This window comes from Pezoporus flaviventris, unplaced genomic scaffold (assembly GCF_033815535.1).
Source record: "Pezoporus flaviventris isolate CSIRO_AGI_PZ_B2104156 unplaced genomic scaffold, CSIRO_AGI_Pfla_v1 ptg000007l, whole genome shotgun sequence".
In the NCBI taxonomy this organism is placed as follows: domain Eukaryota; kingdom Metazoa; phylum Chordata; class Aves; order Psittaciformes; family Psittacidae; genus Pezoporus; species Pezoporus flaviventris.
Genome location: NW_026892555.1, coordinates 960,540 through 974,792, shown reverse-complemented (window position 1 = coordinate 974,792; position 14,253 = coordinate 960,540). Strand labels below are relative to the sequence as shown.

General features: G+C 46.5%; 1 protein-coding gene across 1 annotated transcript; it reads left to right on the top strand.

Moving 5' to 3' along the window:
* The first annotated feature begins 645 nt into the window (after window positions 1-645).
* LOC133266287 (secreted Ly-6/uPAR-related protein 1-like) lies at window positions 646-4,887 on the top strand. Its single transcript, XM_061447519.1, has 3 exons — window positions 646-973; window positions 4,037-4,156; window positions 4,670-4,887. The coding sequence occupies exons 1-3, from the start codon at window positions 922-924 to the stop codon at window positions 4,879-4,881; spliced, it is 384 nt and encodes a 127-aa protein (XP_061303503.1). The 5' UTR covers window positions 646-921; the 3' UTR covers window positions 4,882-4,887.
* Window positions 4,888-14,253: the final 9,366 nt, after the last annotated feature.

Here is a 14,253-nt window from a genome sequence, read left to right as displayed (position 1 = left end):
TACCTGCAAGCTTTTTAAGCTGCTTCCACAAATATAAGATTTTTAAAAATATATAAATAAATTATTAAGCCTGAAGCACATAAAGTGAAATTTTCCATCGGGAATGTACTGTGGTGGGAAAACAGATCCATTTCTCCGTGTTCAGTTTATGTCCCTGCTGCAGAATGCTTTACAGAAGAAGGCACAGCACCCTGCTTTGCCAGCATGACCCAGGACCTGAAAGAAAACAACACATCCAGATCCCATACATGGAAGCACTATCTCCATGCTCCTCTCCATTGACCTTTCAGCAACTCCCATGCCCAGCAGCTCAGCACCAGGGCTCAGTTCTTAACTAACTCCCTGGGAGCCAGAAGTTGGACTTGTTATTGCACTGGATTAGGGAAAGGAGGCATGCTTTGGGCAAAAGCAGCCATGCCAGCTTCCCACCTGCCAGGCCATGAAACCATGGCACAGGCTTGGATGTTCCTGAGCCAACACATGTGGAAGCCCAAGCCTGCTGCCGCTTTCATCTTGACTGTTGTTGCCCAGTGCAACACGCATAACACAACCCAGCTCTTGGCTCATGGAGCCAGACTTGAAGGAACAAACATACCTTGTCACATTCCCCATCCAAGCCCTGGCATGGGGCCATGCCTTGCAGTGCAAGCTGTGTTTTTCCTTTTCCATGGGACCAGCCCCAGGATATAAACCTGAAGGAGAGGTGATGTATGGTAGGAGTTTGCTCACTGCGGTGATGTCACCTCCTTGGGGAACTTGTTCCTCTACAAATCCCAATCCAGACTGGAGCTGAGCTCTCCCCTGGTCACCCCAAGGGAATCCGCCCACAGGACCAACAGGTAGCAGAGGGTGGGAAAACATATAAAGCTCCCCAGGAGCTGCTCTTCTTTACTGTCCTCGCTGCACGGATCTGCTCTCAGCATGAAGACACTGCTGTTTGGACTCCTGCTTGGCCTGGCATACATGGAGTTGGGTAAGACAGCTGTATCCCCAGTAATGCAGGGACTCCCTCTGGAAATGCCTGGGAGGGGAGGGGAAAGGCATCAATGGTAACCCCCAGGTAGGAGAAACAACTCCTTTATGTATTTAAGAAGGTCAATGGAGAGGGTGAATGGGGAAAAGGGATATGTATTCCTGGTGGGGAGAGCTGTGATGCCTGACTGAGAGCAGTGCACATCATCTGGACACACAGGTGGCCACCATCACCCAACCCTGCTCACACCATACCCTGGGATGCAGGGGACCAACGCGCTGCTTTATAAAACTAAGGTGTAAATGACAGCCACAGGGCACAGGGTAGAATGAGCATGGGCAAGAACTTGAACCAACAGCCTCTACTTAAGCTGCCAACCTGTCACCTCAGGGACAGGATGAGATATGATCATCCTGAGCTCCTGCTATCCCTAAAACAACCCAGATGAGTGTTGGAAGCACTGAAAACCAAAGGGTGAGGCTTCAGTATAGATAGGGGTGAGGGTATGAGAAATAACTCCAAGGACGTTGGAAAGGTTCATTAAACAACCAGCTCCAAGGTTTTGACTTATTTCTAGACATTAGGATATAGGTGGAGATTGGAAATTCCCCTGGGTGTGTTTGGGTTTGATCTCTGATGGGTCTGGATCTTGAAGAAGCTGGCAGCAGGGACTGGTTATTGCTGTATTCTTACTCCATCTGTTTGTGACGCACTGCAACTGCATCCTTGGGCTGAAACAGTCATACTTAGGGTGACCAACCCAGTGGGTTTTAACCTGCAGCTCAGAGATCCTCAGGCTGCTTTCATGGGCCTCTGGAATATCACAAAGGAAATGTAGTCTAGGCAGGATTGAACACCACCATCCAGAGGCATGGCTTTATGGATATCACTCTGAGGGCTGCAAGTGGAAGAAGACTGAAAGGCATACACCCTGCAAGTCATTATGCATGGAAGCGTGTTGGGTGTCTTCTTCAGGCTGCATTGCTTTCATTAGACCCCCTACCTTCATTCTTCTTTCCACTTGTTGCTAAAGGAAACCCAAGTGCTGGATGAGCCCTTGGTTAAACCCACATTTCAATACCTGCCGGTGTTTTCCTACTTTTCTAGATATTTTACATATTATGTGTTTCTTTTTCTCCTGGTTCTAACCCTTTCGCGCCTTCAATGGGATTACTGAGGAACTGACAGAGCAGGTCTCAAAATGCTTTATCCATCCCCAGGTCTAAAAATGCTTTATGGAAACAGGGAGGCATCACCAGGCGTTGCTTTAGAGTTGGGATGGATGCAGAAATGGCTTTCCTGAGATGATCCAATGTGAGGCAGGTGGTCTAGGCACAGCTCTTGCAGCTGAGGAATATGTCTGTGATCAGAAGGCATTGTTGGATAGTGATGAATGGTGAATTATTGGTCTCAGATCAAGACACAGCACTGTCTTCTACAATCAGTTCTTCTCTTCTGGTCCTTGTGGGTTTGGGCTTTTCCACTGCAATCTTCCTACAAAACCAGTGTCCTCTGAGTGCCCCATCCAGAGCCAGGGAATCCATTTTCTTCCTTAAACCTGCTTTTAACTGGAAGTAACTCCCCAGAGCCCATGGCACTGCCCTGCCCATCCATGAAAATGGTGACTTTGGGGGAGCCAGCTCAACCCAAAAGTTGCAGATCAGTTTCTCAGATGCTTTAAGCACTGATCCATCCATATGGTGGCCAGTCCTACAAACTCACAGGCATCCACGTGCTTGTCAGGCTGACAATGTGTTTTCTCTCTCAGTGGCCACTATATGTTAAAGTACATATTACATAAATATATATGTTAAAATGTATGTTACATACATATATATGTTACAAACATATGTTGCATAAATATATGTAGCACTATATGTTAAACATATATTCTATATATATTCTATATGTATAAAGCAGCTTCTCATGGTCATTTGGAAGGGATCTATCGAGGTCCTCAGGTCAGGTAAATAGGGATGGCTCCACTGCACCAGTTTACAAAGGATATGGTCACAAGAACACCACCACTGCTTAAAAAGTCCTTCCTGTGTCTACAAAGAGGGCTAAGAAAGTCTTTGCATCGCGTAGGCTCTATTTCACAGGTGAATTTTCCAAAGGAGGCACTAAGATAAGTAGAAGCCCTGAAAACTCTTCCTAAAGGAAAGTGCTCAAACGCCTGCCTTCAGAAATGCTTCTCCTTATCACAAAGTCCCAGAGGTTGCTTTCTAACAGCAGATGGTGCAGTACGGGTGGAAGAAAACATCGTCTCTCTGCTATTTTACCAATAGATGGCAGTGGACACATTTGGATGGCTCTTTATCTGCTGCGCTGGTTTCTACCAAGGATAGCAAATACCAAACCAGGCGGGTTTCTGTCATCAAGCCACACCAGCACGACTCTAAACGATATGAACCCTCTCTATTTGCTGGCTGCGGATGGAGAGGGCTCATACCTAGGTGTCTGAGCAACTGCTGTGATCAATGCTTCCATATGTAAAAGTGTTCCTCTGTCAGCAGACAACCGGCAAGAGCTTTGTAGCATCACCTCTTTTAAAGAGCAGCAGTGGCTCCTGATGGAAGTGGGGTTTTTAGGCCACATGCAGCCCTTTGAATCTCTGAGACAGCTCTGAAATGGAAATTCTGCTCTTGGTTACTTGGTTCTGCTGAAATCCCTGTAAACAAGCTGTGCCTGTGGGTGGAGGGATGGGAGAACTGCCAGTATTTCAGTGCTGGCAAATGCTGCTCTCAACAGAAGGAGTTGCTTTGCTTTGTGTTACAGCATTCCTTAAAGAGGATGCAATAGATCCCTCTAGGCCCCTTCTTTATGGGCTGCTGAACCCTCAAGGTAGATCATGCTCAGCTCTTTCAACACCATCCTTGACATTTGGTACTGGGGTATGGTCATTCCCCTCTGACTTTGCCATTGCCTCCAGATGTTAGTTTCAGAGACCACTGCATCTTGGTCAAGGGAGGATGAAGGACTGGCCATCACATAGTCCCAGCTACAGAGAGAAGCTGTAGACTTGTTGCACCCGTCTCAGATCCATTCTGTTCCTCTCTGCAGCCCAGGCCTTACGATGTTACACGTGCAAGGAACCAACGGACATTGCTAAGTGCAAAACAGTCACCCTCTGCCCCCCGAAATCCATCGTATGCACAACAACGTTGCACTCTGTAGACTCAGGTAAGGTTCACTGCTTGCTGTGAGTGCTCATGGGGAGAGATTGTAGGATCCTGGAATGGTCTGGGTGAGAAGGGACCTTAAAGCTCATCCAGTTCCAACCCCTACCATGGGCAGGGACACCTTCCACTAGAGCAGCTTGCTCCAAGCCCCTGTGTCCAACCTGGCCTTGAACACTGCCAGGGATGGGTCAGCCACAGCTTCTCTGGGCACCCTGTGCAGGAACACTTCACCTGAACAAAATAGACAGGGAATTGTGTCCCTTGTCCACGCTGGAATAAACTTGGAAGGAGCAGGAGGGAAAGTAGGAATCAGCAGGGAGAAGTGGGGGACCCATTCCTACAAAGATGATTATGGGCACCTATGGATTAGAGAAGTTCAGTGCCTTATTTGCCTTTATTTGTCTATAAACACCTTACTTTTAATTCCTCTCCATTGCACCAAGTCAGTGTTTTTCAATGTCTGCACCTTCCTTTACCGTTTCTTTCCCTCTCTTATCCCATCTGCCTGTTCCAGGTTACCCCTTTTTTGGCAACATCACCGTGACCAGAAACTGTGAGGAGGAATGTGTCTCCTACAATGGGATAGGGGCAAACAAACCCAAGTCGTGCTGCTACACCGACCTCTGCACTGACGACAACAGGAGCAGCAATGGGGTGGGATGCAGCTCTGCGGCACTAGTGCTGATGGCCATGGCTGTTGGCACAGTCCTCCAGTGCACTCTGTAATGCCACAAGTACTCATGCTCCAGCCAAAACACCCTTCTCTCTGCCAAGCTGAACTTTTAGATGCCTTGGGAATAACCTTCTTGTGGCTTCACCCATAGGAATAACCTTTGCTGACGTGTGGCTTCACCCATCTTCAGTGCTGTGAATTCAAGTGGGTTCAAGCCAAGAGCTTGAGGACCTGGACCTAAACCCCTCAGATTTCAGTTTCCAGCTGCTAAGCAGATTTTCCTCATCTTTAGCTGCTTCTGGTCCTCAGGACCCACATCTCCCTCTACATACTTCCTCTGTGGGGAGTGTTAGTGGATGAAGAGATGCAGCTCTGCGTAGCAGGATGGACTGGGCAGTGCCATCAAGACTGGTGTACTGGCATCATCCTCACCAGCAGCAGGGGCTGTATGCAACTGGATGTGGACTTGGCTTTTTTCCTAGGTCTCCTCAAGCTTCCACACTACCTGTGCCTATGCACCTCTATTAAATCCCTGTGCACAGCCCTCAAAACCCCCTGAAATCTTCCACCAGGAGCTTGGTTTATTTTCTTCCCACTTTTGGTGCCACCTCCTCAGTCAGAGCAGCAGATGGATATCAGTCCCTACTTTACTACCTGCTGAGCAGAGTGTGGCTTCCAATTGCAGAGAGCTGGCACTCAATTCTGTCTAGAATAAGCTATGGAATGAGTTCAGAAGGGCTCAGCCTTCATGTATTGAGATAGGTGTATTTCTAAAGAGCCAAACCCCTCAGCATTCCTTCGCCTGAGCTCAGGTTGCAATCAGAGCTCCTGGATTCCTCTTCCCAGATGTTTTACAGATCATTTCAAGCAACTTCTTCTGTTACTCTGCCCTCCTCCCCGTCCCTCCACAGCAGTAGGAAAGGAAAAGCAATGATTATCCCAGACCCTCAACTCTGGAAAAAGCAAACAGCTTTATTCATGGTGGTTAACAGAGCTATTGGGTCCCAGCTGAGATTTGCTTTGTTCTCCCTTGGAGCCATTGTAAGATTGATTTTGATGCCCTCTCTGCTGTCAAACCAGATGGAGTGGAAGCAGATACAAGGGAGCCCAGCTTGTAGCCCTCTCCAGTGGGGAAGAGCCAGGGAATTTGCCATTTGATCTGTTCCTATTGCCAGGGCTCATCCAGTGGAGCAGAAGCAACAGCAGAGTGGAGCATGGGCACATCCCATGCACCATCCTTGTGTGTTCATGCCATTCCTGCAACTTCCTCTGTAGCCAATCTACTTTTATTCCATTTTCCTCTCTGTTTCTATGAGACACCAGCCAGGAAACCAAAGGAATAAGTGGGGGGGGGGATCTTTGTCTTCGTTGCATAGAGGTAATTTTTTTTCCAAGGCCTTTCAACACTATTTGCAAGATAGCTTTGACAAGGTGTTGCATTCCTTGGCAGAGGGCCCTCTGCAAGTCTGGGGTCAGGAGAATGATGAGCCCACTTTGGTCTGGAGGTGAAATGCTCTCTGCTTCACTAAAATAGGGACAGCATCCCTGAAACCCCCTTGCAATGCTGAGGTCTATGAGGGAAAAATGCCATTGAGAGCGTAATGATTGGAAGTTGCTCAAACACTGATATTACACCCACACTTGCAGGCACAGAGCATTAGCTTCTGCTTCCTGCTCGTCTGTTCTCTGTTTCCCTGCTTCCAAAACAGCTTGTGTTTGGCCAGAATCAAACCACCATCACTGCCATCCTTAGATAGAGTGGTTAGGGTTGGAAAAGACTTTAAGATCACCTAGTTCCAAACCAGAGCCCCTTTTGTATTCTGGGTTCAAGCTCTGGAGTAAGTCCCCAGTGGCCTTTCCATGCTGGCTGCTAATGTGAGCTGGAATTCCTGCATCTATTGCCCATGCAGATGGGACAGCGTCTGGATACAGAGGGATGTGGAAGGTTGGGTTTCCTTCTGGGTGAGAATCTAGCAAATAAAGTTGGATCCTCTGTTTTTTGCAGCCTACAGCATCTTTCTTGCGTGCTCAGCATTCACCCAGGGAGGGAGCTTGGGAGGGAGGGCAGGTCTCTGGCTGGTTATACAGCACAATCAGCAGCACAATATGACACTGGTTATGACACAAACTGCCCTGTGCCAGAGAGGTTAAAAGCTGCAGAAAGGGGCAGGCAATGGAATGCAAAAATACTCCTTGGAAGAGCCAGGTTTAAGGCTATTCCTGCTGGAAGAGGAGGGGGAGAAGGGTGGCAGGAACATAAAGCACTCTCCAATGGCTACAGGAGGCTCTTGTGAGATGTACACAGGGAGAAGTGGGGTTTTCGCAGTGCAGCTTCTCTTGCAGCAGGCAAAGTTAAAGCAACTGATCTCACCACTGCAAGGCAAGCAGGCAGCCATGAGGATCCATTCAGGGTCTGCTCTGAGCTGCAAAGACACTGTGGTGGGGGACCACTGCCCTGCTTGTGTCACTGGTGCCTGCTGTGAGCATCCTGCATCACACTGCAGGTCTCCACTGCCAGAGCAGCAAGCTTCTACTGTAGCCAAAACAGAGCCCAAGGCAGGCTTTAGCTTCAAAGCACTTGCAATATGTTCCTAGATTAGGAGAGGTGAAAAGCCCTTCACACACAGTGCCAGGGGTACAAAATGTCCTTCTGTATTAATATTCATCTATTCACAGGATATTAAGCCATAAGGCACAGTCATCACTAGGAGCCTTTGCAAAGGTTGGTTTGCTGCTGCTTTGGCTATTGCTTATACTTATTCTTGCTCTTTGGTCCCTAGGAGTTAAGCCCAGCAAGCACTATTGCTCCAGCAAATACAGGACGCTGCCAGGGGATTCAAAGGAATTGGCAGACTCTTGCATCACTGGGTCGAGTGGACACACAGAGGGACAAGTTTAAATATAGGCTGAATAAAATAGAACAAAGATGTGTCTCCAAAGGGCAATAAAAAGACTTGAAGCCCCTTGGCCTTGCAAGATGAGGCTTCGCAGCAGGCAGCATCCAGTGCTGTTGTTGCTCTATCGAAGGATTTTTCCCTGCCCCTGTTTGGTTTGCTTTTCCCAGTATTCATTCTATTCACATCCAGAGATTTTATCCTTAGACATGAAGGCAATCCTCGTTTCCTTATGCTTTATCTGGCCAAGAACTTGTCTATTCCATCACCTTGCAGCCCTTCCGCAGCTACAGGGCAGCCCTACAGATGTGCAACCCTACAGACGTGCAGCCCTGATCTGCATCACCTGCATTCAGTTGCAAATCTGCAAATGCTTTTGTCCATCTAGAACTTAGATAGGCTAAACTTGGACTTGGCAGTCCTGGGGTAATGGTTTGACTTGATGATCTTAAAGGTCTTTTCCAACCTATTGCAAAGGTCCTTTTCCAACCTATAAAGGTCTATTCCAACCTAAACTTGGACTTGGCAGTCCTGGGGTAATGGTTTGACTTGATGATCTCAAAGGTCTTTTCCAACCTATTGCAAAGGTCCTTTTCCAACCTATAAAGGTCTATTCCAACCTAAGCTTGGACTTGGCAGTCCTGGGGTAATGGTTTGACTTGATGATCTTAAAGGTCTTTTCCAATCTATTTGATTCTATGGTTCTATGATTCCAGGGATGTGTTTGCAGACCCATATTCATGAGGGTATTCAAACCGGTACACACTCTTGAGTCCCACCTCCAGCCATATCAGCATGACACGTCTACCTTGCATGGGTTTTCCTCATGGGCTCCATGAGAGTTGAAGGTGAAGTGGACATTCCAATAGGTAGTTCCTCCTTTGGAAAACACTGTACACACCCATCCTTGGTTTGGGCTGGATCAATCCTCATGCTTTGACTTGGGCAAAAGCATCTCTGTCGGAGAACAAAGCTACACAAACAGCATCATTAATACTTAGAGAACTGGGGTTTCCAGAAAGAATCATTTGCAGTTGCTTTACACAGCAGGACACTGGCCACAGCATGTGTAGCCATGAGGCCCCATCCCTGGCAGTATTCAAGGCCAGGTTGGACAGGGCTTGGAGCAACGTGCTCTAGTGGAAGATGTCCCTGCCCATGACAGGGGCTTGGAACTGGTCCCTTCCAACACAAACTGTTCTATGAGCGGTGGTAGTTATGCCGGCATGACCTGATTGCAGGCTGGCCCAAGCTGCAAGGTGGAAAACACCAGAAGCTGTTTTTCTACTTGCTCTATTTCAAGTTTTATATATTAAAATCATAGAATCAGCCAGGCTGGAAAAGACCTTTAAGAGCATCAATTCCAACCTTTACCCCAGCACTGCCAAGTCCATCACTAAACCACATTATATCTTCTTTAGGAAGGAGAGGGAGCATAAAATCATTCAGTCCTCTTGGGAGACAAATTGAACCAAATTGGACATAATAACAAAAGAGACAAGACAAGGGCAGAAACTCTTGCAAGACTCCAAGAGAAGAAAAACGAATAGGGTATTTTTGCAGCCCAGACGCTCAATGTAAAACAGAGCTCTGATGTAATCAAATAGAGAAAGAACTTGTAGTTCTTGCTAAAAATACTTATCTCAAATATAAATATACATTAGGGTGGAACTGCAAGGCTTGTGGAGATATCTGCCACTGTCTTATATTTACAGGGAGGGATTTAAATGTTTAATGCTGCACATTCAGAAGAAAGTCACTTCATCTGAAGTAGTTATTAATTATAGAACGCACTTGGCAGGGCTGAGGTGCAGCAGGAGTGAAATCATTTTCTTTCTCACTCCCAAATTATTTCTCATCTAAAACCTATCATGTGCACTTTTTTGTTCTCTCCTTCTTAAAATAGATCTATTTTTACATATTAGGCCCTGGGTGACTTGGAGCGGCTGCTTCTGACATGCTGGCACATCCTCTCTCAGGTATCCTCATTGCTCTCCTACACAACTTTCTCATTCCTAATTCCATAGGAACAAAAATCCAAAGTCTCTTTATTCACTATGGCCCCAGGCCTGAAAACAAGGGAAATCCCCTAAAAATGAGGTTAAAGGAAACTTTAGTGCCTGAAGTGATATGTTGAGGGGCAAGGAAGCAAGAACAGCATTGCGGTTGCTATCTCAATTTAGCAAAGTCATTTAGGGTCACTTGAACACGAGAGGGGTGCTCAATGTAAAAGCATGGGGCAGATGGGTTGTGTGTGCATTAAGTGCCTTCATCCTCGTTCCCTGGGGCTCCAGTCTACACTTTGCTATTAGGTTTTGCAAGCACAAGGTGTGTTAATTAATCTTTCTGTGCTCCATCTGAGGCTGGTCCGGATCCTGATCCCTTTTCTCCAGCCAACCCCTATTAAACAGATGGGACTTGTCTCACATCGCTAGCCCCAGGCATGGTTCTGCAGTGCATCTTTAGTACTGAGTGAGCTTTAAGTTTCTGAATGCACTTAGTAAACACTGTGATTGTGCCTTGAGGTGAACCAGCTCTGCACTAGTCCCTTGTAGGCATATTGCTGAAATCCACAGATCCACAATGGTCAAGGCAACCAAAAGCTATAGCGTATGAAATCCATGGTCACAGTCCCAAAAATCTAAGGCAGTCATGCGAACAAAAGCACTACAGGCTCCCTTTGAGCCAGCAGGGCTCTGAATACAAGGGGTGAACATGTTTTTCATGTCTTTAGGCCATTCCTCCCTATTGCAAGGACAATTTGATGTACTCTCAGTCACATAAGCAATGCACACTTGTACTGAAGCATTGTCAACTCGTGTATTAACAAACAGCCTTGCTCCAAACTCACCACTGTTTGAAGCAGTAAAGTTCAATCCATTCTTGCTCACAGCTGTGTTAGGGACTGTCATGAGCATCCCTTCATCTCCTTGCAACAGAAACCGCTTTTGCCCAATAATGTGGGAATTTGGTACAAAAGACTGCCTGGAAAAGCAGATTGAGTGATGTCAAGGTGCTTGTGTTGATGCATTTCATAGAACCATAGAAAGCTTTGGGTTGGAAAGGACCTTCAAACACGATCTTGTCCAACTCCCCTGCAATAAGCAGGGACATCTTCAACTAGATTTACTTCTGCAGTATCTTTGGACATGCGAGGAATAAAGTGAGGAGCACCCCAATGCCTGGGAGAGGTTTCACACCTTCTCTGAGCCGTGCTGCTATGCACACACCTTTGCTGCTCGGCTGCTTGCCCAGACGAGGCACAAACACAGGCTGAGGCACAACATTTTCCACTTGCCTACGTGAAATCCTGGAGGTGGGTGGAACTTTGCCAGTCGAAACTCTCCCCCCAGGCAGTGGCAGGTTTTCAGAGGGTGGTTGTGAAGCAGTAGCAGTGATAGAATCATAGAATTATAGAAAGGTTTGGGTTGGAAAGGACCATAAGAACATCCAGTTCCAACCCCCTGCCATGGGCAGGGACACTTCACCCTAGACCATGTCACCCAAGGCTCTGTCCAGTCTGGCCCTGAACACTGCCAGGGATGGAGCATTCGCAGCTTCCCTTGGCACCCTGTGCCAGCACCTCAGCACCCTCCCAGTAAAGAACTTCTTCCTTATCTCCAGCCTGAACTTCCCCTGTTTCAGTCTGAACCCATCACCCCTTGTCCTATCACTCCAGTCCCTGATGAAGAGTCCCTCTCCAGCAGCCTTGTAGCCCCCTTCAGGCACTGGAAGCTGCTCTGAGGTCTCCACACAACTTCTCTTCTCCAGGCTCAACAGCCCCAGTGTTCTCAGCCTATCTCCATATGGGAGGTGCTCCAGCCCCTGAGCATCCTCGTGGTCTCCTCTGGACTTGCTCCAACAGCTCCATGTCCTCCTTATGTTGAAGACACCAGAACTGCACACAGTGCTGCAAGTGGAGTCAAGATGAAAGATGCTTTCAAAGGGATGTGCCACTGTTCTCAGTGAGGAGCACCAGCCCACAACAGGCAGTGGGGTCTGGGTTCCTGGTGGCACCAGGACACCTCATAAACAATTAGCTCCTCATTATGGATCCTCTGAAGCCTTAAAAAGGGCTGAGCTATCTTCAGACACAGTGAAGGCTTCAGTAAAGTCTCTTCCATCTGTGTATCTCTTTTCCTGAAACCCGAAGGGACTTCAGGAACTCTTGCCATGCAATGAATTCAAGCCAACATATTCAAAACAACAATATGTTGTTACCTGTGTATGCACCAACCCACGATCAGATGAGCCGTGTCCTCATAAAACTGGGCTAAAAACAAGCCTGAATTTGTTTTCCATCTTTCCTGGCTGCTGCCAATCTCCCGGCTCTGGGGAGAGACGACACAGGGGAAGACGTGTTCTTAGTGTGAAGGCAGATGTCAGTGTATTTGGGGCTGGCATCCAGATCTGAAATAGAAACAAACACCCAGGAGATGGTGATAGACTCTGACGCACTTACAGAGGAGGAGGAAAGCTGTTCTGGTGAGGAGAGGAGAGTTAATAGCAAGACATCTGATTTCAGCCCCAGAAAATAAGGGATTTTAAACTATCAGCCACCAGCCATGGCCAGCTTGGGAAACAGGTCTAGTTTATCTTTGCCTTTGGGGAACGCAAAAAGGAGATTATTGGGGTTTTACCTACTGGTGTCCTTAGATCATGATAGCACTTCCTATAAGCTTATTTTTGCTGTGCCAGCTCTATGCAGAGACGTTGTGGTTCCTCATGCATACCAAGCAACTCTAGGTGCCTCGGGGGGGTTTTACTGCTAGTCTCAACGAGCACATGCAAAAGATCTCCTCAGCTTATAAGTCTCAACCCTTATCCTTACTTCTTCTTAACACTAAAGAGAAAACTTTGTCGGAATTACAGCATCTGCTTTATGGAAGATCAGGTCTCCAAGCACATTGGTTTTCATTATTTGTGACCATATCAGCTTCAAGCCATAATGACCTTGGGTGATCCGAGCTGTGTGGAAGATCTCATCAGCTAGAAGGCCATCACAGTAAGGCTCCTTAGAGGATCTGTTGTTTCAGTGGTCTCCTGGGGCATGGTTGGGTTGGATAAAAGAGCTGAGAAGTTTTTATTTAGGCACTCTGCGAGCTACATTACCCCTTTATGAAGGCAGTTCATGAATCCTTATCCAATGGGAAAACACAGATGAGAGTCTGTCATCGATGGACTTTGCTCCTAAGAAAGAAGCAGCAGTACAAGTTATGGATATGAAACACTGAGTAAATGTGACAGTGGTTTGACATGATTTGATAGCAAGGTATACTGGAGTATTTACTGCATAGAGGACAGGGTTAGACAAAACTGTCAGGGACACCCTCCCATTGAGTCATGATGCTCAGAAAGGATTCCCTTGTGTGCTAAACTCCTTCTCAGAGAGGACTCTAGGTGTGGCTAGATCCACACTTAGTCCCACACTTGGTCAACGGTTTATGTCTGAAGGATAAACCTGTCTAACAGGTTGGCCAGAGAAGCTGTGGCTGCCCCATCCCTGGCAGTGTTCAAGGCCAGATTGGACAGGGCTTGGAGCAAGCTGCTGTAGTGGAAGGTTGGTTGGAACTGGAGGAGCTTCAAGGTCCCTTCCAAACCATTCTATGATTCCATGAAAGAGGTTTTATAGCTTGGAAAGGAGGAGCAAGGAGTGCAGAAGGCAGTATCTCTACTTACTTTAGATTTGTTTTATCATGTATCAAACCTTTATATACAACATAATTATAAGTAATAAACATATTAAAGTTAGAGACAGCAAAGTGACACTTAGGTGAAACATAAGATTAAACATTCCTGTTGCTGTTGGTTACCAGCTAAGAAGTTTCTCACTAGTGGTGCTCACCATCCTTTTTCACTCTTTCCACGATATGGTGTATGTCTTCAGTATCATGATGAAAGGTGATTAGAGTCTTGTGCCCACTGTTTGGGATACGTTCTAGCAGTTGACACGGGTCATTGTGTCATAGTAGTTTCCTCCCCCGTTTAAGATTTGTTCTGATGGGGGTAGGCAATAAGTCTTTACTCAATTATAATTATATTCTAACAACAGATAAGATGCAAAAGCTGAGTAATTAAAGTTGCATCCCAAACCTTTAGTAAAGTTACAAATGCAGATATTTGAGAGATTGCTTGTACCTATGGTAATTTTATCTACAAATATAAAATCACAAACACTTCTCATACAAACACATCCTTTTCCAATGCATATACATCCCAGTATATTTTCAGGGGTGTCATCAGGATATATTTCAAAATGACAACTCATTCAGTGTCAAGACAAATGTCTTGAGCTTTAATGATGTTACTCTTACAAATAAAGCCTTGTTCTTGTACAATGCTTGTTAACATCAATAGTTCATCCTTTGTTTCCATTCTGTTGGGCCCCTCTATGTTCTAATGGATACAGCACAGCTCTGCTGTGGTTTAAACCTAACACAATAGTTGCATATATGGTATAAACCAAAGCATAACATATGGTTAAGACAAAAGCTGTGGCCTTATTGTTGGTGGGGTCATAAGTGAAACAGG